We start from the raw sequence: 26,642 nt of genomic DNA on the forward strand, positions 1-26,642 counted from the left end.
TCACGCATTCAAAAATCTACTTAATTTATAGTACACGTCCAAATTTCTTATTGTAAAATAAGGATAGTTTTAATTATATTTCTGGTTATATGAATATTACACATGACTCAGTTAATTGTAGGGCCATCACCACATAGAGTGGAAAATTCGTTAAGTATAGAATTGTTCTGAGGCAGTAATAGCAAATCTGGAGGATAGCATTATATTGTATCTTAAATCTTGTAGGTCATAAGCCATAATGCTATTCTTTCTCTCCTCTAAGAACATTTTAAATATATTATGAATTCTTTTGTTTTGAATCACTGAGGCATTTTAAAGTAAAAAATCTTTCTGAAAGTAATAAAGTAATGCTCTTTCAGCAAAATTTTTCAGTCAAATGTCAGAACCACTACCAACTTTTTACATTTTTTTTTACTAAAAACTTTTTTAGTTTCATCATGTGGAAATGGTTTTGTCCAAAGAACTCCTTATTTGTGCAAATGCACTTTAATCACTGAAGTATTTTTTTGGTTTTTAAAAAATGTTTATTTATTTATTTTGAGAAACGGAGACTGTGCAAGCAGGGGAGGGGCAGAAGCAGAGAGAGAAAATCCCAAGCAGGCTCCACGCTCAGCTCAGAGCCCGATGCAGGGCTTGATCTCAGGACTGTGAGACCATGACCTGAGCCAAAATCAAGAGTCAGAAGCTTAACTGACTGAACTATACAGGTGCCCCAATCACTGAAGAATTTCTGATAACATATTTTTTTTTTAGATCCTGTTAAACACATATGTATTGAATTCAAGAGAAGTTTAAGACACACTTACAAGATGGAATGGAATATGGAACGATCAGAATTTATAGTTTTTACCATAGGGGATGGAATGTCTTCCCTTAACAAACCACCAGGGCCTGGCAATGGGAGATAACTGTGTGTGTCTGGACATGGGGTGGGGTGGAGGTGGAACAGGAGGTGGTGTTTGGGGTAGTATGGATGACAAGTGGTATAGAGGTAAGTAAGAATCATACTTTTTTTTTTTTTAACATTTATTCATTTTTGAGAGACAGAGAGAGACAGAATGTGAGCAAGGGAGGGGCAGAGTGAGAGCGGGAGACACAGCATCAGAAGCAGGGGGCTATGAACCCACAAACCGTGAGATCCTAACCTGAGGTCAGATGCTTAACCGACTGAGCCACCCAGGCACCTCAAGAATCATGCTTCTTTATCAGATACAGATGAATTCTCTTTGTGAGCAGCCACACTGACTAGTTGGCTATATAGTTGTCATATAGACACTATATAAGCATAGAAATTGATGCCTAAAAGCTTAAAAATTTATCTTTTCTTCATTTTCCTTCCTCCCATCGCTTACCCCAGCACCATAGAGTATTTAAGGCAATGCAAAGATGGAAGAATAGACTACCTAAATGTGCCCACAAAACAAACAAGAAGGTTTTCAGTGTTTAACTGTAGAAATATGGTAGCCCCAGATTTCACTTTCTATAGTTTCAGTAATCCATCGTCCAGAAGTAGATGATCCTCCTTCTGATACACCAGAAGGCCAATTATGTCACAATACCTAGTCATTCACCTCAGTTCATCTCATCACCCCAAGAAGGGTTAGTATAGGACAATAAGATATTTTGAGAAAAAAAGACCACATTTCCATAACTTTTATTACAGTATATTATTATAATGGTTCTATTTTATTATTAGTCATAGTTGTTAACCTCTTACTGTGCCTAATTTATAAATTTATCATAGATATATACAGGAAAAAACATAATATATATAGGGTTTGGTACTATTTGCGGCTTCAAACATCCACTGGGGGGGTCTTAGAACATATCCCCATGGGTGAGGGGGAACAACTATTAGCAGTTACAAGTCCGAAGAAAAAATATCTGCTGTGACATATTTCCTTTTCAGCAGCATGTTCAAGACTGGCCAAACATACAAAGCCTCAGGAAAAGGATTTAATGTCATTTCTACCAACTCTGGAAACAATTCTACTAGGAGGCTCAACAGTCCAGGTTAAGACTGCTCATTTCATGACTTGTGAATCACTAACTGTACATACTTATGGAAGAAACTTATTTTTTTCTAGCTATTCAGAACCAACAATGTTTGCAAAACATGAGTATTCCAGACAGAAACTAGAATTTTGCAGATTTCATTGCCTGAAAATTTGTTAACCTGTAATCTTTCCAAGAAATTGTCTTTATTTCATAACAACCTGTTAACTTTCTCTTTAGCAGAACAAGGTCCACAACTTCAAAACCATGACAATTAGGCTAAGACAAACTTCCAGCAGTGATTTCTTCAGTTGAAGAACTTGAGGAAGCAAGCATGCTTATTCATTTGATATGTCAATGCAACTACTCCATACAGAACCTTTCAGTAACACTGGAAAAAGAAGTTTAATTCTATATATCCCGTTGTGGTAATACTCATTCTTTCAACGTGTTTTTGAAAGAAAGAAAAAAAGAAGTTCAGTACTTTAATAAGGCCTTTTTCTTTCAATGTTATCATCCCATCCGTTGCTGCAACATAAAGATGTGGTATGAAGAATTTCCCATTTCAAAGAATGCCTTGTATCCCCATCAGCGAAGTAGGCACACTGGGAACCCAGCCAGGATGTGGGAATGGCTTCCTATAAAACTGAGTTTTTATATGTATGTTAAAACGGAATTCTACCTGTATCTGCAGTAGTTTAGATTTACTAAGTGTGTTCTGCCCTTCAAGAGCACGTTGCTAAACATTAGGGGAATTCTTTCATTTTCCCGTTTTTGTAAAGAGATAATAGATTCTAAAACAAATTTCCAAAAATTGTGACAGTAGTTGAGGTACATTTATGGAGGTGTTTTAATACTTTCTTGGGTTAGAAAAGTTGATGCAAACCAAACTCAAAAATTCTCTGGCGTGCCTCGGGAACTCTGTTTAAATACACCCCAGAACTGTTCTAAGCACCATCGGATTTCTTCACCCAGGAAATAGAAAATATTAACCAGTAAAATAACACAGGCAGGTTTTTAGGAGGGTTGAGAAGGGTAGAATTAAGTTGCCGGGCAAAGCAGGACAGTCGTCAAATCCGCACTTCGGGTTTGTGGGTTCTCACTCTTCCCCTCCTCCCCCACCCCCAACGCCGAGGCAGTGCTGGGGAGGGGGCAAGATGGGCGAGGCAGAGATTCTCCAAAATCGCCAGTTTTTCTCCCAGCTCTGCGCACCTGCCGCCCCCACTCAGTGCGGTCGCGGCTAACTTCCCGCAGGCCGCCTGGGACCAAAGGGCAAGGGGCGCACCTGGCGCACCCGCCTCGCCTGCGGGGGCGAGCACGGCGCCCAGATTAGTGGGCCGAGGGCGCTCTCTATTTTTTTTCAAGTCAGCCTCCCGGAGGATGTTGGATTTGGCGGGGTATGCTCTTTGAAATACTATATTGGGAACCTCACACATTAAAAAAGAATTTTTTTTTAAATTGCAAATCTTCCCGGTTCACTTGGCAGCTGGAGAGCAGGCCCGAGGCGGCGTCCCCTCCCGCCCTCCACCCCTGTTTCCCTCCTTCCCGCCCCCTCCCCCCGCCCGGAGCGGGACTCGCGGGAGCCGCCCCCTCCCGAGCGCCCACTTGGTTCCTCCCAGCTGCCGTGTGAATGGGCCGCCCTCCGGATTCCGCGGAGGGGGCGGCGGGAAGAGGCCGAGCCCGGGTCCCGGCGGCCGCCGCCCCCGCCCCCGCCCGCGGCGGCCCACGCCGGGATCTGCGTCACTCGGCCGCGCGTGGGCGGGAGCCGGAGCGGCGAATGTAGCAAGAGCGGAATCTCCCAATGTGACAGCGCGCGGGGGGTGGAGGCGGCGGAGGCGGGCGGGGGAGGGGGAGGGTGCAGCGCGCGCCGGGAGGAGAAGGGAAGGGAGGAGGAGGGAGGACGCGGCGGGGGAGGTGCGGCTGCCACCGCCCGCGCGCCGGAGCCCTGAGGAGCCGCCGCCGCCAACGCGGCCGAGCGGAGCGCCGTCGGGGCTGGCGGGCAGGAAGGAGCGGCGGGTCCGAGCTGGGGGGGAAGCAGGGAGAGCGCGCCCACCACCTTCCCTTCCCCCCTCGATGGGAGCGGGGGCGTCCCGGCCGCCGCTGCCGCCTGAGGAGGGAGAGCTGGGGGCCGTCACTTCGGAGTTGGGGCTGAGCAGTCCTCGCGGGAGAGTGTGCCAAGACCGCTGCAGCCGCTGGCCGAGTACGTACCTGCTCGCTGTCTGCCAAGTGCGAGACGCGTTGGCGCTCGTGAGGCGGCGGGCGAACTTGGGGCGGCAGAGTCGCCGGGCCGCGCGGGCACTCGGGGGCCGGCGTCCTGGGGAGCGGGCCCCGCGCGGCCGCCACCGGAAGGAGAGGGCGGCATCTGGCTCGTGTGGGCGATTCCCGGAGAAATTCGGTGCGCCGGGGCAGCGAGAAGAGGGCGAGCAAGGCAGCGGGCCTGGGTTGTGCGTCTTTCCTCCGAGAGAGCCGGGGGTGCGAGTCCATTCTAACGCGACTGGGGTCGTCGCGCGGGGCTCGGGGGTGCGTGGTGTATTGTGCGTGGTGGGTGTTCGCGCTGGCCCCTGAGTTTTGCAGCCACCTTCCCCAGGGGGGGAATCTTTTTGTTGATTTGTTTACTTTATAGAAATGTTACACTCAGTCTTAATTTTTCTCCTGGGTATCCTCTCCTTCCAAATGTAGTTTTCTTTTTAAAAGCGGAAGGAGAGTTTTGCTTGGAAGTGGCTTACAGAAACTTGGCACCAAGGTGCAGGGAAGCGAGAGACTCACTAAGGCCGAGTGTGGAATTTGCAAACACATGTGGGACATAAAAGCCTTGGATGCAGGCAGAGGTGTGTGATCTTATTCATGGAGAAACATTGCAAGTGCTATCAGGTTTATGGCTTTCAATCTCAGGGTTCACAAGGCTTAAGATATGAAACGACACTTCCAAGTAAGCCTAAAAATATAAAAATATTCCGAGGTCTTGGAAAAGGATAATTGAGTTGGAAGATGCAGGTATAGATTCTGCAGACCAAGTTTGCAGCCGGTGATCTGAAGGAATCTTTGACTTGCATGTAGCTTTATCCCACCACGCTCATTGAGATCCGTGAGGCATGGAAAATTTGGGGTAACTGTCAATTTCAGATTGCATCCCAAAGAATTGACTTGGAGTAACCTGTCACTACCAATTGGTTTGCCAGTGACGTGTCTGCAAACTCAAGGAGTGCAAAGATCAGAAGCTGAGAGGGAAATTCTCAGATCTTGTTTAAAAATATTTTGGCAGTTTTAATAGATAATATTAGATTGCATAGGAACAGAGGAACGGAATTTAAAATAGATTAGTCACGTAGGAAATGCTAGGCTGTTTTGTTAGAAAAGTGTGCACACAGTGAATTACCTTTTTAGATTTTCACTTTTTTGAAGATTTTCCCTTGTGAAACATACCAAATTATGACACGTCACAATTTATGTGTGGGTTTTAAGGAGAAATATTGGAAAACGATGCATAGGACTTTCTCTATTTTGGGTGAAGGCTTAAAAGAGCTGCTTCTAACCTAAGTGCCAGTAGAAGTGGGCTCTTAGATTCAAGGGTATCCTTTTTCCTCCATCTTTCAATATCATTTGAGACATTTAATATTGTCCTTTAATTAAGCTTAAAAATTATGTTATACCCCTAGGTATTAAAATACATATAAAAGTCCTCTTAAGAATGTATAGCTGTCTGGCAAGGTCAGCCTTCTTCTTGTTGGGGTGTTGGATGCTGGAAAATTAGGTCTTGAAAGAAAATAATGTCAAGGAACCATGGGAAAGTTTCTTGTTTTAATTTTATTAGTTTAGCATCTTGCACAAAAGTTAATATGCCATCCTGGTATTAGAAAAATCTCCTATTCCTTGTCTCTGCTGATTCTCTGTTATATGTGAATGAATCCATATTAATAATAATAACATTGAGGCATTGTAGACTTTTAATTTTATTTCATTCTGCCTGCTAATTGTGGATGTAATTAAAATGACAGAAATCCTTAGGAATACTAAACCTGATAAAAGAAAATTTAGTGAGTTTATGTGTCTAATAAGTAATTTGATATATTAATTAAATCTCATCCTTTTTCAGAATTATTGATATAATTTAATCTCAGCTAAAATAATTTAAAATTTTCCTTTTTTTGTGACTATTAAGGAACACCCATTTTCCTATAGGAAAGTTAATAGATTTTCATTCCTCTGAGAATCAATCAGTTAAAGCTTCCGATATTTTAATCACACTTTAAGGACATAATGGTTTATTATTAAGGATTTTGGGGGTTTGCATTGTGGATGCTCTGAAAGAAGAAATTAAATGTATTACAAAGTGGGAGAGACCTTTGAAGAATCTATTGCATGAGATAGATTTACTTTAAATATTTAAAGTAAAAGGTAGTTGAATGGAAACAAATATGGCAGGTTTGTGTGTCTCTTGACCTAGACTCTTTTCTAAGACTTGGGTCTCATCTATTCCATTAGAAGTCTGTTTATTTTTGTTGGTGCTCTTCATGTGCATTATGAATATGATGTTTTATGCTTTATATTTCTTTCATGGAAAGGACCATTTTATAATGTTTTGAACAGTTTAGATCTTGCTAATGTATAATTGTCTCGCATATGAATATTTCATCATGGAGTTCTTTAAATCTATTAAGGAATAAATAATCCCCATTCAGGCATAATAAAAGGTCCCTAGCCCCTTTGCTTTGGATTTAGTTTTATCTTACCTGCTTCTTTCATACTTTTCAGTAGAATGAAGATTAGCACAGTTACGATATTAAATGCAAATTTCCTTTTTGATCTGACATGTTCAAAAAACTAGTACAATAGTAGAATGTCTTAAACTCTCTTAAACTTAATAATGGAACAAGTGGGAAATCAGAGAAGTTGATGCTGGGAAAAAATAGTAATCCTCATCTTGTCAGAATTCTCACAGCTAAAACATACCATTAGGGTTTCAAATAGTTTGTCATTTCTCAATACATTCTGTTTAGGGGGCTGCACGTTAATTTGCACAGTACATTAATTTAATTTTAAAGAGAAATTTCTTTTTTTTCTTTTTTTTTTCTTTCTTTAACATTTATTTATTTTTTAGTGACACAGAGAGACAGAGCATGAGCAGGGGAGGGGCAGAGAGAGAGGGAGACACAGAATCTGAAGCAGGCTCCAGGCTCCGAGGCATCAGCACAGAGCCCGACGCGGGGCTCAAACTCACGGACTGTGAGATCATGACCTGAGCAGAAGTCGGACGCTTAACCGACTGAGCCACCCAGGCGCCCCAAAGAGAAATTTCTGAAAAAAGTGATAACATTTATATACACTGCATGCATTCTGTGTGCTCAGAGGACAATGTTTCTTGAATGATTTGGCTGTGAGTTAATTGAAGAATTTCCAGCCGTATCCTATAAAATACCTATGTTAATGCGTAGTTATTGTTTAATTGAAAAAATAAATATAATATACTGTTTTTCTAATTTAATAGATTAAACTTAAGCATTGGATACTTTACTTAAAACTTTAAGGGGTCTGTAAGACATTTTTCTCCAGCTTCATTCAGAAATCAGAATAAATCAATAGGAGGGAACATTTTAAGTTTCCCAAGTTACAACTAATATCCATTAGGAGCTATATGTTTAATTCAGAGCTATGACAGCAATGATATCCAAAATACCTTAAGATCACTAAATGCTTAGTAATAAATGTGTTTAAGTAAATTATTTGGCACTTGGAACATACAGGAGTTAGTGCCTAGGCCAAGTCTGCAGTCTTAAGTGTAAGCCGTGATGTAACTAAACTTAATTATTTTAACTTGAGTTGTAGGACTAGGACGAAAGTTAGAATTCATTTCCTAGGCTTAAGGCTCATCCATTCCTAAGCCCAGTTCTGGCTTTTCATAAACCTTTTGTGTTTCAACCTGTGTCGTAACCCACTGAGCCCTTCTCCCCAGGCCCTATACCTTTAAGCTACAGTCTTCCGAACTTGGTGGTACTTCACAGGCTTTAAATGCGGTCTCTACCCTCAAGTTTCCTGTTTTTTCCTTACCATTTCCAGTCCCTATCTTTCATTCCTTTGGCACACACTGGATCTCATCTAGATGTTAAGAGGAAAACAGTCTGGTGGAACTAATTCACCTTAATCTGTAAATGACTCATGAGCTAACTTCCCAAGTTTTTTTCACATTTTTTATAAATCTGTAAGAAGCTGCTGTTAACTTAGACAATTTTAAAGTAAAAATTTCAGGCTGTGTTGGGAGGAAGGAATTTATAGTCCTTTGCATAAAAAATCAGTCACATTTTACTGGGATTTTGCCCTTGCTTTCTCCTCACTGCTGGAAGAGTCTCTCCTCTTTGGAATGCCACAGACTTCACAAAAGTGTGTATATATCCTATGTCATGAAGAGGAGGATTCAAGAGTAGTGATTATGAATCCATTTGGTATTTGTTATTTGAGGATAGCTTATATTGCATTTTTATTTGTGGAAATGGAGGGAAAAGACTTCTCTTTCATGATCTCTTAAAATGCTGGTGCTGGGTCTGGACTAACACATGAAGTATATTCTAACACTAATCATGTGTAGTTTCTGCATCAGGGAATGCATCCTTTGATCTCTTGGAAAAATAGCCATGTTATGGGAATCAACCATACATACAGCCTTATGAGAAATAAATATTGAGGATGAGAGAATGTAGGAGATTATAGGGAAAGTAACAGCTAAAGCACTGTTACTAGATTCGAAATTCTTCAGGACACCAATTTACACAGAGAGCATCCCTTTTGGTATGTGAAAGGGGGCCAATGATCAGATTTTGTCTCAAATCTTGGTTTCATTCAACAGCAGCCTTCATAGAGACTTTATTCTACATTGAGCACTTTGCTAGGAACAGAGGGGGATAACAAGGCCGGTTCCTACCCTCAGGGAGCTTATAGCCTGACAGTAACCTGTTCCACAGAGCCAGGTGGGGTTGCTTCTCTGTTCTGTGGCTTCTTATGTATAACACTTAGAATGGCAGTTGTCACAGTGTTTAAGTGTCTGCTTATCTGTCTTCCTACTCCCTCTTAACTCATTCCCCATGAAGGTCATCTTTCTTCCAGATCCCCAGGACTAGGTCAGTAACTGGCATATTTGAATAAGTGGGGAAAAAATGAGACAGGAAGTAGTGTGGGGTTCAGAGAAGGGAGAGGACACCTACACCAAGGGGGTGTGGGAAAGGCTTTATGGAAAAGGCTAGTGGAGGTGGGTGGGAGGGAGCGTGCCTGGCACAGGGGCAGGGAAGTGGGAGGCACATTCGAGGAATGCCCGGTGTATCAGTTTGGCATGAGCACAGGGGCATGTTTGGGACCAGAGAGAAGGCTGGAAAGGTAGGTTTGGGTTTGGGATGCCTGTATGAGTAGTTTGGATTTCTTTCCCTTGCAGTGGGGGCATTTGCACAGGTGGAGTAAAGAGGAAAATCTTTAGGAAGATAAAGTTGGTATTGCAGTATGGGATGTATTGAAGGTAAGGGGGAGCTGTTTTCAATGTTGAAGCAAGAAGCAGTCAAAACTAGAATTGGGTGCTTTTGAGGCAGAGAAAGAAAAAGGGTGGTGATGTGGTTTAAAGAGATGAGGATTTGAGAAAGGAAGAGGAAAACAAAGATGAAAGAGTAGTGGCGCAACTAAAGAAATAAGAGTTGGGAAGAGTAGATTTGGGAGTGTGGAAGAAGGGAGGAAAGTGTGAAGTTTTGACAATTTCCAGGTAGTAGTTGAAATGTGAAATTACCAGAAAAATGATTTGGTCTGATGGTTCTCAAACTTTTCAGTTACGAAGATTATTTTTTTAATTAAAAAATTGCACGTGTTCATTGATATTTTTTAGTATTTTTGAGTGAGAAACATATACTGTAATGACAACAGCTACTGTGACCACTTCGACCACTACTGTGAATTCGGTTACACTTTTAAATAAGTTTATTATTTTATTAAATCACAAGGTGTTTACTTTCATTCACAAAGTAGGCCTGTGTGAAAGGCATGTTTTTTACTCACTAGCCAGTGCTTGTTGCACATTTGCCAGTAACCCCACGGTCCCTGGCACTGGTCCAATCTTCAGATAACAATTTGGAGGTCAGTCTGCTTTTTGTAATAATTGAAGCCTGGGAGTGGTTGAGATTCTCTTTTGATGGAGAATATGGAAAGACAATAGAAAAGAGATTTAATGTAAAAGTTGAGAGAACTCTTGTACTTAAGGAAGGCATTGCCATTACCAAAGTCAGGTATAGAGTGTTTCATGGAGTTCTGTCAAGCTGCAGAGAGGTTAAAGAGAGAGGCTAATGATAATAGCTGCTTGAGAGTTTTGATAGAGTTGTAGGACCAGGAGGCAGGCTGAAACTTCTTGGAATGGATTCAGGCAGGTTTAAGGGAAAGGTTCGTTTCTCTAGTGACCAGTAAAGGCCTCTGTCCTACACTAAATGCCAGAGAAGTTTTGTTTCCTGTAGCCATATTAAGTGCTTCGTTGTGGTTCAAGGACAAAATAGTAGGAGTTGACCTGTCAAGTTTTCTGGGCCAAGCTAACCCCTTATTTTATTGAGCATAATTCGAATCTGACAGGTGACTGATGGTATCCAGTAAGGAAGCAAAGTAAGTTTGTTTTTAAGGTTCTGTAACAATTATTACCATTAAAAATAGATTAATGAATAACAAATGGCCTTAATTGAATCCATTGTTGTTTAATTCCTCTTCCTCTTGAACTGACCAGGCTGAGAACATTCAAGCTAGTACAAGTGGAGGTTTGTTGTATATAGGCAGCAGGCCTTTGGTTGAGATTTTGAATGCAGTAAAAATTAGTAACCGGTTTCTCTTAACTTTGGAATTCATAAAAAGGTCAGACTCAGCATGGTTGTTTCAGCATCCTGCAAAGGCCAGGTAGCAGTAGTTTTCAGCTGAGTAGATTTACTATACTATTAGCTACCTGCTTATCGTGTTGTCGTTCGGATCTTTTTATATTTACTAAAGATTGGAGAGATGTAGATAGATGCTTGCTCTTGACTTGTTTGACCTTCATGTTGAAGCATGAATAGATACAGCGTTTGTAAAAACAGAAAAACTCATCTTATAAGAATTTTCTTTTAAATCAAATCAAGTTAATGTATGAAGTGGTGGGTGTTTAAATTATCACAACTGGCTTTTGTAAGAAACTGAAACATTCTCCTAAAGCAAAAGCTTAAGGAGAAAACTCCTTTCCCAGCAGTCAGTGTGGGCCTTTAGAAGCCTCCTGGGACTCTAAATAGTTGACTTATTTATCTTTCATCTGGTATCTTGACTTTGGAAATGCACATTTGGTCCTATCAGTCATTACGGAGGCAGTATAATAATTACTGCTTTCTTAATGGCACTGCTTTCTTACCCCCTTAGGAACTAGAGGGTTTCTTTTCTTTCTAGGTAAAGATGAGAAAGGATAGACATTTTAAATTAATATTTTCCAAACTTAAAGACTTAATGTCAGAAGAATAAAACTTAAGTTTGGGTCTTTAATTCTCCTTAAGTTTTTTCTCTTTTATATTTGTCTAACATATATTCCTTTCCTTTCTTATTGCTAATAAAAAGATTCAAAAACTATTCTTACAGATTTTCTCATGTAGTCTTTCCTTTATTGTATAATTTGGGGGAGCACATATGATGAAATCATCACAAACCCTGCAAAGTTATAGTCCTTTTATTAAAAAGATTGTGTGTGTACCTGTATTTTTTTTTTGTATACTCTTGAGCTGAAAGTCTTTGAAGCTCTTGCATTAGGTGCATGATGGGAAAGGAGGTTTCCTTTTTTCTACCTCAGACACTTTCTAGAAGTCCTTCTATTTGGTATAATGTAGTTCAATACGGACTTTATCTTGCGTCTGTAGTTCCAAAGAACTGTGTTCTTAGGTTTTAGTGTCCAGCTGGATGAAACGCTCTCTCCCTGGAGAGGCTCCCTGGAGTGGGAGGGCAAGCGGATCCTCTTGTGGGTGATTTGGAAGATGCGAGAATGTTTTTATCCAGAGGGCTGAGGTGGCATGAATATGAAGGTAGACTTAGAAAATCTGGATGATCACAATATGTAGGAGTTTGTGGTACCCAGAAGGTATACTAAATAGGGATCTTCTAGTGTATGTTGCCAAATTTATCAAATCATGAGTCTCCTAGGGTACAACTCTGTGACGTAGGAAATTGTATTTTTTAGTAGCACCCCAAGTGATGGCTGCTGCTCCCCAATTAAATTGTTTTTTTTATATCCCTTATAAAGGGATATAACCCTTGGGGACAGGTCATCAAGTCACCTGGCAATACCCTTGTAAAATAAAGAACCATAAAATTTGAGGAAGTCACTAGTTGATCCAAGCAGATTGTGGATGACACAGAGGTCCCCTTAGAAGTCAGTCCTTAGGGTGTTAGGGAGCTACATTCTTCTTCAATGGGATGACTGAGACTAGGATTTTGTATGGCATTCTGGTCAAGGACATAAAACAGAAGTCCCAAAAATTGGATGACCTCCTGGCCTTTAGAGATGTTCCTAAGACTCCTCTGCTTGCCTTATCTCCCAGTTAACTGTTGCTCTGTACAATTTTGAGTTGCAGGTGGAGCTTCCGTTTTCCTCTGATGTACATACTCTTTTGGCTTTCGATAACTTTCTCCATCGAGGGCTATAGGATACTTTTTAATACTAAAGGAGTAGGTTGATTACAACATGTTTGTTTGTTTCTCTTAAATGGAAGTACTTGGCCAACTCCTCTTTGTATGTGGGAGGTCTCCAGGCAACTGTGAGTAACTTTTAAAGGCTGCTAAGAGGTCAAGAAGTGCTTTGCTGGGTCTTGTTCTGTCTCTTTAAAAGCAGGCTTCTCTGTCTTGATTGGGTTCTAAGAGTATGTTTCTTCCTGGACTCTGTCTTAGGCTCTCCTCTGTTTCTTTGGAGGGCTGTTCCACTCTCCCTTTTTCCATTCTGTATCTCTAACCGTTATACACACTTAGGCTCCAGTCTGTTACTTTGCATGCAGGGCATATCTATTTAAGCATTCTACCTTACGCCATCTTCAAGTGCCATATGTTTGAAAGAGAATCTCATCATCCTGATTTTTCTGTATCCCCAATGCCTGTCGCGGTTCTTAGACTGTGTAATCCTGTAGTCATCTATTAACTCTTTTCTTCGTGGAATCACAGAAAGTGTCAAAAAATGGTAGCCATTTCCTTTCCTTCATCACTTACATCTAAGTGATCACCAAATCCTGTCATTTATTTGTTTGAATTTTTCCTCCTTCTCTTTTTCTTGGTTCTTAAATTACCACCACCTTCTATCTTCTCACCTCCAATTCATACTGAAATCTATCTTCCTCTGCCTGCCAGACTAATCTTGCTAATTTTTCTTCATAAAATGGAAATTACTATACCAATTTCGCAGGGCTGTTGAGAGGATTAAAGATCTTCTTTGACTTATAGTTGGGGTAACATTCCAGTAAGTTGTAACATGTCATGTGTTGAAAACGGGTTTAATACACCAAACCTAACTGAACATCATTGGTTAGCCTAGCCTACCTTAAACGTGCTCAGAACACTTACATTGGCTTACAGTTGGGCACAATCATCTAACACAAAGCCTAGTTTATAATAAAGTGTTGAATATCCATGTAATTTATTGAATACTGAAAGTCAAAACCAGTGGTTGGCATGGGCACAGAATGATGGTAAGCATATTGGTTGTTATCCTCATGATTGTGTGGCTGACTGTGAGCGTTGGCTTACTGCTGCTGCCCAGCATTACAAGAGAGTATTGCTAGACCAGGAAAAGATCAAAATTCAAAATCTGAAGCATGGTTTCTACTGAATGCATATGGCTTTCGCACCATCGCAAAGTTGAAAAATCGTAAGTCAAACCTGTAAGTTGGGAACCATCTGTAGATGTAATGTAAAGTATTTGTCATATTGTCTGAGGCAAAATAAGTATTCGGCAAATGGCAGTATAACATACTTATTATGTCCTTCTGAATTTGATTATCCTTCACTTCACCTCTGTATCCATACCATGGAAGCAGCAACGTGAAAAGTCAAAAATAGAGGATATAGAGCCCTGTAAGCCTTGGTTTGAGTCTTAGACTTCTGCTTAACTAGTTGTGAGATTTTAGGCAAATTACTTGCATTCTTTATAGTTTTCACTTTAAAATGGAAACAATTATATTGACCACTAGGATTGGTAGGAGAATAAAATGAGAGAACTTATGTAGAGGGGGGATGCTTCCTTAACAGTTGCTATGCAAATGCTCCTTGTCTTTGTTCTTCCCACACTATATTTGTAAATCCTGTGGTGTCTGAAAAACAGGTTTAAGAATTTTGGAGCAAGTGAGATGAGTATTTCCTCTCTTCTTCTTGCAGGTTAAGACCATCCACAGTAATGGCTGCGGCCTTACCCAGGACCCTGGGGGAGTTGCAGTTGTATAGAATATTACAAAAAGCCAATCTGCTGTCTTACTTTGATGCCTTTATTCAACAAGGTGGTGATGATGTCCAGCAGCTCTGTGAAGCTGGAGAAGAGGAATTCTTGGAAATCATGGCGCTTGTGGGCATGGCTAGCAAACCCCTTCATGTCAGAAGGCTACAGAAAGCTTTGAGAGACTGGGTTACAAACCCTGGCCTTTTCAATCAGCCACTGACTTCCCTGCCTGTCAGTAGCATACCCATCTATAAGTTACCAGAGGGATCACCAACGTGGCTGGGGATATCCTGCAGCAGTTATGACAGGAGTAGCAGTGCCCGGGAACCTCACTTAAAAATCCCCAAGTGCGCTGCCACCACTTGTGTGCAGAGTTTGGGACAGGGGAAATCAGATGTGGTGGGGAGCTTAGTGCTGCAGGGTATCGGGGAGTCCAGACTCTGGCAAGGCCACCACGCCACCGAAAGCGAGCACAGCCTCTCTCCAGCAGACCTTGGCTCCCCGGCTTCCCCGAAGGAAAGCAGCGAGGCCCTGGATGCTGCCGCCGCGCTGTCTGTGGCCGAGTGTGTGGAGCGGATGGCCCCCACGCTGCCAAAAAGTGACTTGAATGAAGTGAAAGAGCTGCTAAAAACCAACAAGAAGTTGGCCAAAATGATCGGGCACATCTTTGAGATGAGTGACGATGATCCACACAAAGAGGAGGAAATTCGAAAGTACAGTGCAATATATGGCAGGTTTGACTCAAAGAGAAAGGATGGGAAACATCTCACGCTTCATGAGGTAAAAAGCCCACATTTTTCTTTGTATGTGTGTGGTAGGTTTTGTTCCTTAGAGGTAAGTTGGGTAATATTTTGCAGGGAAGGAGATACACTCCCTGAAAGCAGTGTTAAGAACCTTTAGGTGTTCGCAAAATATGAACTCTTTTATGAAAATAGACCTTGTTTATTGTGTTGGGGTGTTTTTGCGTTGGACTCAAACATGTTGAGCTTTGGAACTACGGTGTAGGGGAAGAATTTAAGCAGGGAAAGCATAAAGTCTGTGCACTTAGAAGGCAGTTTGTATTTTAATGAAGAAATAAAACAGGGTTTTAAATACAACCATTTAAAAAGCATTTTTGTAGACATTTTTTAGAAAAAAAATTTGTAAAAAATAGCTGGAACTTAAAAGGAATTTTCAGCTAGCACAGAAAATAAAATTATAGTAGATGAACGTTATTATTATAGGTTTGAAAATTGTTTTGGTTTGACATTTGGCATTCAAATTCTCATCATTGTATATTTGTAGCACTCTGTCCAAAAATATCTTCCTTAATTAGAAGAATGCATATATATCTCTTTTGCACGTACTTCCTTTCTCTTCTTGTCCATCTGGTCAGTGCATCATCTTTAAGATTTCACTCAAGCATAAGCTTAAGTCTGTTCTGATATGTTTTCCCACAAGTAGAATGATCTCCCTTTCCGTTTCCATTTTTATCCCTACGTATACTACTGTCATAGTAACTTCGGCACTTCATTGTACTTATTTGAATACTAGTCTGTCCCTCACAGTTTACTTTGGGTTCCTTCAAGGCAGAGGTAATGTCTCATTCATTTTTATATCTTCAGAGTCTAACACACTCAATATGTGCTTAGAAAATAAACACATTTTCAAGAGTTAAAAAGGCTATTTTATTGCTGATTTTTTAAATAGCTTTTATCCTGTAAAGATTGAAAAAATGTTCAGTTGAATATAGTATTCCATGTAAGAAACGTTAGATTTTTCTCCTAAGATTTGTACTTTAACACAGAAAAGTATACTTACTGCAAAAATATTCAGTCGTTACAAAAGGATGTAAAGTAATTGAATCTGTAAACTTTCAGATAGTTTTCTTTACACATACAAATAAGGGATCATATTTTGCACGCTGTTCTCCAAATTCCTTTTTTTTTTTAATTTTCACATTGGTATTCCTTTTTTTTTTTTTTTTTTAAAGTTTATTTGAGAGAGACAGAGCAAGTGGGGTAGGGGCAGAGAGAGAGGAGACAGAGAATCCCAAAAAGGCTCCGTGCTGCCAGCGTGGAGCCGGATGCAGGGCTTGAACTCAGGAAACTGTGAGATCATGACCTGAGCAGAAACCAAGAGCCGGATGCTTAACCGACTGAGCCACCCAGGTGGCCCTCCAAATTCTTTTTTTTTTTTTTTTTTTTCCAAAAAACTTAACAGTACACTCATAGTAGAATATACTGTTAGATATCTTTCCAAGTAAGTAAACGTAGAGGTGCCTTTTTAATTTTTGTGTTGCATTATATTCCATAATGTGAATGTGCCATTATTTATTTATCTGAACCATTCACTTGTTGGTGTCATTTAGGTCATTCTATTTTTTTGATACTGTGTATGGTGGTACATGAATATTATACACCTGGTCCTTTACAGACAGACTCATGCATATTTTTCTATGGAATAGCTTCCAACATCTAAAATTATGGGATCAGAGAATATCTAGATTTAATATTTTAGTAGATACTGCTAAATTGCCTTCTGCAACTTCTATACTGCCATTACTATATGCAGGTATCCATTTCTCCACACTCTTGCTAATACTACAATTATCATTCTTTTTAATCTTTGCCAGTCTAACAGATGAAAAATTTTCATTGCTCATATTTACTTTCCTTAGGGAGGATGAGTATCTTTCTATATGTGTAATGGACATCCAATTTTATGTTCTTATCCTTTGTTTTAATGTTGGGGTTCTTCTTAACCTCTAAAAAATTGATTGGATAGAACTTTTTATATTTTAAGGATATTAACCTTTTGTCTCACGTTGTAAACATTTTCACAGATTATCATTTGTCCTTTGACCTTTCAGACTCATTGCCATACTGAAGTTTGATTTTATGTAGTGTTATTTACTGATCTTGTCCTGTTTGATTTCATTAGTCTAACTCTCTATTCCTATACCAGTGTAGAGTTACATTAATTAGTATAGCTAAATAATATATTTTGGTATCTGGAAAGGCAAGTGTTCCTTCAGTAGTCTTGTTGCTTCTGTTTTTTTAGGTAGCCATATGCATTTCTCCTTTCAAATGAAATTTTTAATGCATTTGTTAAATTTCCCAAAATTTTCTGTTGGTATTTTTATTAGAAATTCCTTAAAGGTATGGATTCACTTGGGAAAAATTGACATATTTACAATAATGAAAACGCCCATACAATAAGTATAGTGTCTATATTTGCATATTTCTCAGTAATTTTATAGTTCTTTATTCACATATCACATAGGTTTTGTACATTTTTTGTTAGGTCAAGTACTGCGTATTGTATATATGCATGTTAAATGTTTATTATATATTTAAATTTATTTTGTTTAATACAGGGTATGCAAATATATAGGATTTAAAAGGGATATAATTGTAAATGAAATTTTTTTCCCCACTTTTTTTTAATTACTATCACTGGCTGATTTTTGTATATTAATCTTTTTTTCAGCAATTTCACTACCTCATCTTTTTAAATGCTTTAGATTTGGATGCATAATGGAGCTCAGAATAAGGAAATTGGTTAGTAAAATGTCTTAAAGTAACAGCAAATCTGTAATTTGATATATGTTGGGCATATCCTTTTGCAATTGTTATATGTATTGTGGCCATACAATAACAGACTCACAAGGATTTAGGAATAGATCCAGAAAATACACTTAGTGTTATAATTCTGATACACTTTGACATTTTCACTACCTATGAATTAATAGAGGAGTTGTTGTGGTTGTCATTAGTAGAAAACAAAGGGCAAAACATGTTGGCAGTTTTAGTTTCATGCTTTAATCTAGTTTTTATGTGATTTTTTTAAACATAGCAGATGAAACACAGAATTGAGCCAGTATTATTATCAAAGCAAACGTATGTTAAAGAGATGACTTTAATAAACCAAATCAACCTCACTTTTTTCTTTTAGAAGTCCTAACCTACTTTTAAAAGAGAGAAAAATTATTTCACACTTGGTTTTTGCTAAAGGGTTCTTTGCTTCTGTAGATAAATAGGTACAGATGGTATTTAGGTAATGAGATTATCGTGGGTTTCCCAAAATAAGAGAACACTCAAAATGAATGCTAGTAGGCTGAGATGTGGGGGTGGGGGCTTTAGAATATGTGGCTTGTATTTTTGAAACTTAGACCACTTGTTATTTGTAACTCAAGTATGTGAATCTGGTCCAAAATTATAGCTTAGGATAGATGTTTATGAATCAGGATGCTTCCTTCAAACTAGTAACCATTCAACAGCTTGGTGGAAATTATGAAATCTTGAGAGAATTAAAAGAGAAGGTGCTACATTAAGTGTACCATCTAAGTATGATAATTTCACATTTTCTCACTTGACTGTTTAAAATGAATGAAAGATATTTGAGTTTTTTCTAAATTCCTAAGATTAAAGAACGATACTGGTTTGTCTTCAATTTCCAAATATAGAAATACATGATTTACTGTTAATTCACTGTTCCTGTTTGTGAGTTTTCTTCATATACACGCAGTGGATACTGTTCTTTCAATCTTTCAAGACATAGAGCTGTATGTAGGTCTTTAGTGGATGAAAATCAAAAAGTTATCTACACCTGAAAACATTTTTTCAACTTTCTCAGGTACTTAAAATTCTTTTTTCTTGTATGTATTTTTATATTTGTTTCCAAATGCACTGTACATGGGCAGTAAAGAATTACAGAATTAATCATTGTTATAAACTTTTTTTTTAAGCTAAAGAATCAGCAGTGGTCTTAACACCTGGTTATATTGATTTAGCATAATTCCCAAAGTTTTGGTATGAAGTTATTTTTTTCCAATTCTGATTACTTCTCTTTTTATTTATGATTTCGTACCCATGAACTATTTATATGTTTTTTTTATTTCCAAATATGAGGGGTTTCCCTTAATTATTTTTCTAATGATTTTTAACTGAATTACAGTGTGGTCAGAACACAAGGTTTGCATGATGCCAAAGCTTTAAGATTTGTTGAGATTTTAGTTACAGTTCAGTATGTGGTGTTTTTTTATGTGCTTCTGTAGCTGTTGGTAGAGTGTTCTGTGTCTGTTTTAACAAGCTTATTAACTTCACTAGACCTTCTAAAGTAGTATTTTATTTCATTTCATTTCATTTCATTTCATTTCATTTCATTTCATTTCATTTCATTTCATTTCATTTCATTTCATTTCGGTCTGCTTGCTCTATCAGGAAGACTTTTGTTTGAAAATCACCTACTGTGATTGTGGAGTTGTCTGTTTCTCTTTGTATTTTGCAGTAACTATATCAATCTTTAATAACACATTTTGCTTTAAAAGCCTATTTTGGGCACACCTGGGTGGCTCAGTTCGTTGAGCATCAGATTTTGTTTCCGGTCATGATCTTGCAGTTTGTGAGTTGTGCCCCACATTGGGGTCTGCGATGACAGCCTGACAGTGCAGAGACTGCTTCAGATCCTCTGTCCCCCTCTCTCTGCCCTTCCCCCGCTTGCGCTCTGCCAAAAAATAAATATTAAAAAAAAAGCCCATTTTGTTTGATATTAATATAAATACATGTGCTTTCTTTTTGTTAGTAATTGCTTTATGTTTTCTGCATCCTTTTACTTTCAGTTTTTCTGAATCCATGTTTTACATACATCTCTTGTAAATACCAATAGTTGGATTTCTTTAAAAAATCGAGTCAAATTTTGTCTTCTCACTGTAATATTTGACCTTTTTACATTTATTATAATGACTAATATTTTGAATTCATTTCCCTTATTTTATATTTCTATCCTGCCTCCCCCTCTTCAGATCTCAGGTTTACTATTTGGAATTAAGTTTCCTTTAGCCTCAGGTACATGTTGTAGAATTTCTTCAAAAAAAATTTTTTTTAATGTTTATTTTTGAGAGACAGAGACAGAGTGTGAGCGGGGGAGGGGCAGAGAGAGAGGGAGACACAGAATCTGAAGCAGGCTCCAGGCTCTGAGCTATCAGCACAGAGCCTGACTCAGGGCTCCAACTCACTAACCACGAGATCATGACCTGAGCTGAAGTCGGAAGCTTAATCGACTGAGCCACCCAGGCACCCCATATTGTAGAATTTCTTAATGAAAGCCTACTGACCTACCCCAACCACTGGAATATAGCTTAATTTTGCCCTCATTCTTAACTGCTGTTTATTCTGTGTATCAAATTCTATATTGTTATCTTCCCTTAGTAATTGAAGATACTTCCTTGGCTTTTGGTTTTCATTATTATGTTTGCAAGTCAGTGGTCATCTGACTACTGGCTACTTTTGAAATCTTCTGTTTGCCTCTCCCTGGTTTTTTTCTCTCCTGATTTCTCAGTTTTTCTTGGTCTTTTCTTTACTGTATTATTCATGTCATGTTTTCAACTCTTTTTATTTCTTTAAATGAAATCTTTGAGAGCTCATTCTGCTGTCATTTCTGCTGATTATTACTTTTGATGCCTTGTTTCTTTGGATGTTTTATGATTTCTACCATTCATATTTCTTGGAACTGTGGGAATGTTTGGAGGTCTGGGAAGAAAATGGATTCTCCTAGAGGTTATTTGCTTTTGCTTCCACCAGGCACCTGTTTTCTGCACAATACAAGTCTGGGACCCCCTGAAAAAAATTCTCAGCCCACTTAGTGTGAATTAGGGCTAAAAATCATGTGAGGGCTGATTTGGAGTTATGAAATCTCCAGAGAGTATCTTCTGTTTTCTCCCACTCATAGTAACAAGGGTCAAAACAGGTAATTTCCCCAGCACTCTCCTGGGAGTACAGGTGTATTTTTAATTCAGGCTAATAGTGGGTATGTAGTGCTTTGGGATTTCAGCTTTGTGGAGGAGGGGTCTTAGATGCTTCACCTTTAGTAGATCCTGCGTTTTTCTTCTTCTCTTCCCAGAGAGATGTTCCCACACTTCAGGCCGTGAAGACTGAAACTCAGGGTCATCTGGTTTAGCAACTGTCCTCAATTTACTCCTTTGAGATACTGTCTTCATTCATTTGAGCCTGACTAACCCTTACTGTTGTCTTGCTGGCTTATTGATGCATTTAAGATATTTTTCCCCTCCATTTCATCCAACATTTTTTAGTTGTTTCCTTTGAGGGGGCCAGTCATTCCCTCCCTGTGCTGGAAAATGAAAGCCTTGAATGCCTTTGAGCCTCCCTATCACACAGCGTTCTCATGGTATTTTTATGCTAACAATACTCAGTGGAAAGTCAAATCATGTGATTGTTAAAGATTATAATTTTAACTACCAGTAAAGGAAATTTTAAGTCTAGTTATAAATGATAGAAAGCTAACTTCAAGAAATATTTTACATCAAGATTGAATGGAATTTTGGTGTTTTTAGCCACAAAAAGAGGAATTGGAGGAAGTAAAGAATTAGAATATTTTATACTTTTAACAAAATTAGACACTTGGAATTTTTAAAAAGCTAGTATGGTACTGCAGTGACTATTGTATTAGAGTATTTGTATAAGTTTTCGAAATATATCATAATATTTATTGATTTAATTATTAATTAGTATGAAGTCTAGAAAACACTGACAGAAAATACATTTTTGAGGGGTAACCTTGATGAGTCAGCTTCTTATTATAACTTGGAGTGGGCCATAGTTATTTCTGCAACCTCAGTTTTAATACCAGAGGTCTCCCTAAGACCTGGAGTGCTCAGTCTACTTTTTTTTTTTTTATCTTTTAAGCCTGAATTCAAGTAACGAAGGATGTGTTATGTTTGTTTGCTTTTTTGGTTCCTGATAGGATGGTGGAAAGAATACCAAATACTGTTTTCAGTTTATGTTGAAAGGTTATTTTCTCTGGTTGTGCATAAGGTGGTACCTCTAAAGTGTTGTCAACTAAAATATCTTAATGACAATCAGAAGTTCTCCATACTAATTTAAGGGTATCAATACAGGAAAGACCAGGCTACATAAGAAGGAGCTTGAGAAGGACTTCAAGGTCATTGTAGCTACTACTAAGCCAAAATTGAAGTAAATTTATTTAGGAAATCATTCTTTAAGTATATTTCACTTTTAGCTCCATTAACACTGTGCCTTTCAAAAGTACTTAGGGAAGAAATTGGTCTATTGATGATTCTTTAGGAAGAGGGGAGAAGACTGAAAATACATTGCTTCTATTATGCTCTCCTATTCAGTTGTGGATTTAAAACAGGAAGCCTGGGGTTGGGGGGGAGGGTGTGCCCCAGCGGAGCTCAGTTGGTTAAGCAACCAATTCTTGACTTAGGCACAGGTCCTGATCTCACAGTGGTTTATGAGCTCAAGCCTCGCTTTGGGCTCTGCACTAACAGTGCAGAGCCTGCTTGGGATTCTCTCTCTGCCTCTCCCCTGCTCACTTACTGGCTCTCTCAAAATAAATAAATAAACATTACAAATAAAATAGGATACTTGGGTTTATTGTAACATTGTCAGTAGCAAAATTATTTGAGAATAAGCCAGTGTAAATTACAGGTGGAAATCTGGGGAGGAGGATGTAAGGTATGTAATTTATATCATATAACATATTCTTTTTAAAAATTTTTTTATTTTAATGTTTTTTATTTTTTTTGAGACAGAGACAAAGCATGAGCAGGGGAGGGGCAGAGAGAGAGCGAGACACAGAATCTGAAGCAGGCTCTAGGCTCTGAGCTTCAGCACAGAGCCTGACACGGGGCTCGAACTCACGGACTGTGAGATCATGACCTTAGCTGAAGTCGGATGCCTAATCGACTGAGCCACCCAGGCTCCCCTATCATAACATATTCTAAATGGTTTCAGTACTTAAGTGGAAAAAATAAAGCTGTTAGACTAAATTACAGGAAAACATTTATGTATTATTAGGGTGTGAACGGAATTTCTATGCTTGGCACCCAAGACAAAAATTATAAGGCTGATGATAAACTGAAAAAGGAAAATACCTCTGCACATGAAGAGTTAATGTTCTTAAGTTCCTGAAGTCCATAAGAAACAAAATAGTTCAATGGAAGAAACAGGCAACTGCCATGAGCAAGCAGATTTTAAAACAACTTAAAAACATTAAAAAAGGTTCAGTTTTATAGTTAAAGAAATGTGAATTATAATCAAATGTCACTGAAAATACATTAAATTGGTAAAGCTTTTAAAATAAAATAACCAGTGTTAGTTAATTCTGAGTAATGGATCTTCATATAATTGTTGCTAGCGTTATGATTTGGAGCAATTTTTCTGGAGAGTAATTTGGTGAAATATGTAAGTTTTAAAATGTAGTATGTTTTGTGGCCTTACGAGTTTATTCATAGGAATTTATTCCAAGAAAATAATTGAATATGTGTGCAGAGATATACAATTAAGAATGTTCTTTGCAGCTTTCTTTGTAGTACATGAAAAACTGGGGAGTTTAATGTTCAGAGTGAGGTTGATTTAAATAATATATTACTCTTAACTATAATGGAATATTTCTAGTTAGTAAAAATGAGATCATAAAGAATACTTAAATTCATTTATCAGTTTACATGCCACGTGCTGATGTAAACAAACCACCTTTCTGCCTTAGTACGTGATGTACAAAAATGTAGCGTATGTGAGAAAAGGCAATTGCAAATCTATATTCACGTGTATGTTTATATGTTCACAGACAGATAGTAGACTATATACATTAAAATGTTAGTAGATGGAAGGTGTGCATTCTGCATTTATTTTCTTCTTTTGCTTCTATTTTTGAAAATTTATTTTTTTTTATTTTTTTTTTAAATTTTTTTTTTCAACGTTTTATTTATTTTTGGGACAGAGAGAGACAGAGCATGAACGGGGGAGGGGCAGAGAGAGAGGGAGACACAGAATCGGAAACAGGCTCCAGGCTCCGAGCCATCAGCCCAGAGCCTGACGCGGGGCTCGAACTCACGGACCGCGAGATCGTGACCTGGCTGAAGTCGGACGCTTAACCAACTGCGCCACCCAGGCGCCCCTATTTTTGAAAATTTAAATGCAGATGATTTTTATGAATAAAGTGGGATGCCTGGGTAGGGAGAAAGTAAATGCCTGCCTTTTTATGAAAGGAAACCAAGAACTAAGAACAACTTTGTGCCACGTGTGTCTCCTCATTTATCTCTTGTTAAAATCCCTTGAGGTAGTTCCCGTTTTGATTATCCTGTTTTTGCCTCTGAGAAAACTGAGGCTCTGAGAAGATTTTACATGCCCAAAGTCCTACAGATGCTAAGTGATGGAGCAAGACTCCTCTCAGATCTGTCTGCCATCAAATCCCATTCTCATCTTGCCATCAGTCATGTGTGGAACCAGCATGTTTCTTGCTTTTTAAAAAAGTGTGATATACCTCTTCGCAGTTCCCTCCATCAATTTAAGTTGGTAAAATTATGTGAAAAAAACTTTTTCTGATTTATGAAAAAATTAGTAGGTTTTTAATTTAAAAGGTAACATTTGCTACTTTAAATTTCATTACAGAATGTTTTGTCAGGTAGCAACTCTGTATTGGCATTATTTAACACTTTGATGAAAAAGTAGAATTCGATGAATTTTAGAGAATTACTGACTCCAAGACAGTGATTTTCCTTTTTGGCCCTAATTTGTGATAACTCTGGTACTAAGTGATTTGATAAATATTTAACTCCAGTCATCTAATTTTTATTCCTTTCTAAGAATTTTCATATCCGTTCACTTTGAAAAATATGTCAGACCATGTATACTCATTTTTAGTTAGGGGAATGTTATCACCAAATCATATCCTATCCCTTGGCTTTTCATAAAAATGAGATACAGAACATTTTTTACTTTTTATTTTTATTTTATTTTGCTTACTTTCTATAAATTCTCATACCTAAACAAAAGTATTTTAAGCATATAAATACCTAAAACCAAGATGACTATTTTGATTAATTTGAGTCCTGAGAGATGGTAGATGATGTGATTTTCTTGTGAAATTAGGCATTAGGACTAATAAGGAATAAAGAAAGGCCCATCCTGATTTTTATAAATTACCATCTCATTATATAATGACCTGACATTTTTATATACTTAAGTGAAGCATTTTTCACACTGGTGAAATGAGGGTGTTTATAACTTTTAAACTTGGTTTTGGATCCACAGCTCACTGTTAATGAAGCGGCTGCTCAGCTCTGTGTGAAGGATAACGCCCTGCTGACGAGAAGAGATGAACTATTTGCCCTGGCTAGGCAGATTTCTCGAGAAGTCACCTACAAATATACCTACAGAACCACCAAGTAAGTGTCTAACTAATTGGCAATATTTTTACATTGCTTTATGGGAGTAGGACATTTTTCCAGACATTGCTAAAGTGGTTTTTCTTGTTTTGTTTAAATCCTCTTTTGTCTTTCTTTTGAAAAACTGTTCCCTCGTATTACAGCATTGTTCTGGTAGTGGTTTTAGACATTCTTCGCACACAGATGCTTTGGTTTTGAGTGTGAGGATGGGATTTAGTCAGTCAGCATGTGTAGGCTTTTTTGTATACTCACTTACCATATGAACTTGTTGAACTCTCTGAGGAAGCAAAGGGGTTCCTTTTGCTGCAGGGTGTTTGCAAGCTAATGAGATTAGCAGAATAGATAAAAAAGACTCCATTGATGAGTATTTAAGGGAAAATTGAAAGATACCAGATGCTGTGGAATATGGACATGTAAAATATGGAAGTGCAATATGGAATATTTGAAATAAAAAACTTAATTGTTGAAAAGCAGTGTGGTTTTAAAATTTGATATAAATATCTTATTCCTCTTATCTCATCCTCACTTAAACCCTAAGCAAAATGGTTGTAGTACCATTTTGATTGTATTCTTCGGTTCCACATGGACCCTAACTTCTCATTCACCATCAGTTGTGTGTGCGACTGCTTCTCTGAGGAGATGCCGATGACCACTGGCATTAGAGTAATTGAATGTGTATTCAGAAACCACATCCTGAGCACCCTCCCCGGCCCTAATAAATCACAGTTTCTGGATGGAACCTTGGAATCCACATTTTCACAAGTATCTCAGATTATTCTGGTGCCTGCTCCAGATTGAAAAACCACTGTTGTAGGCATTTGCTGTCATTGTCATGATTTCCCCCAACTCCTAGCAGCCTCATTTGCTACCCTGCCTAAAGAAAGATCCCACATGTTTACAAACTGACACAAAGTAAAATTCTGCAGACTAAATGAACAAGCTATCAAGAGCTGATTCAGTGATATATTTATTTTTTTCACTGTATTGTACAAAATTTCTGACTGCTTAATTTAATTTTTTTAA

General features: G+C 38.5%; 1 protein-coding gene across 2 annotated transcripts in view; it reads left to right on the top strand.

Annotated features, from left to right (window-relative positions):
- The first annotated feature begins 4,113 nt into the window (after positions 1 to 4,113).
- NAB1 (NGFI-A binding protein 1) overlaps positions 4,114 to 26,642 on the top strand; it is a 44,237-nt gene continuing 21,708 nt past the window's right edge. For both annotated transcript variants that reach the window (XM_030326013.1, XM_030326014.1), the window contains exons 1-3: positions 4,114 to 4,195; positions 14,371 to 15,208; positions 25,486 to 25,619. In XM_030326013.1, coding sequence (XP_030181873.1) covers positions 14,390 to 15,208; positions 25,486 to 25,619 — 953 coding nt within the window. In that variant the 5' untranslated portion in view covers positions 4,114 to 4,195; positions 14,371 to 14,389. The remainder of the gene's footprint in view (positions 4,196 to 14,370; positions 15,209 to 25,485; positions 25,620 to 26,642) is intronic.

The sequence above is a fragment of the Lynx canadensis genome, chromosome C1, assembly GCF_007474595.2.
Source record: "Lynx canadensis isolate LIC74 chromosome C1, mLynCan4.pri.v2, whole genome shotgun sequence".
Taxonomy (NCBI): Eukaryota; Metazoa; Chordata; class Mammalia; order Carnivora; family Felidae; genus Lynx; species Lynx canadensis.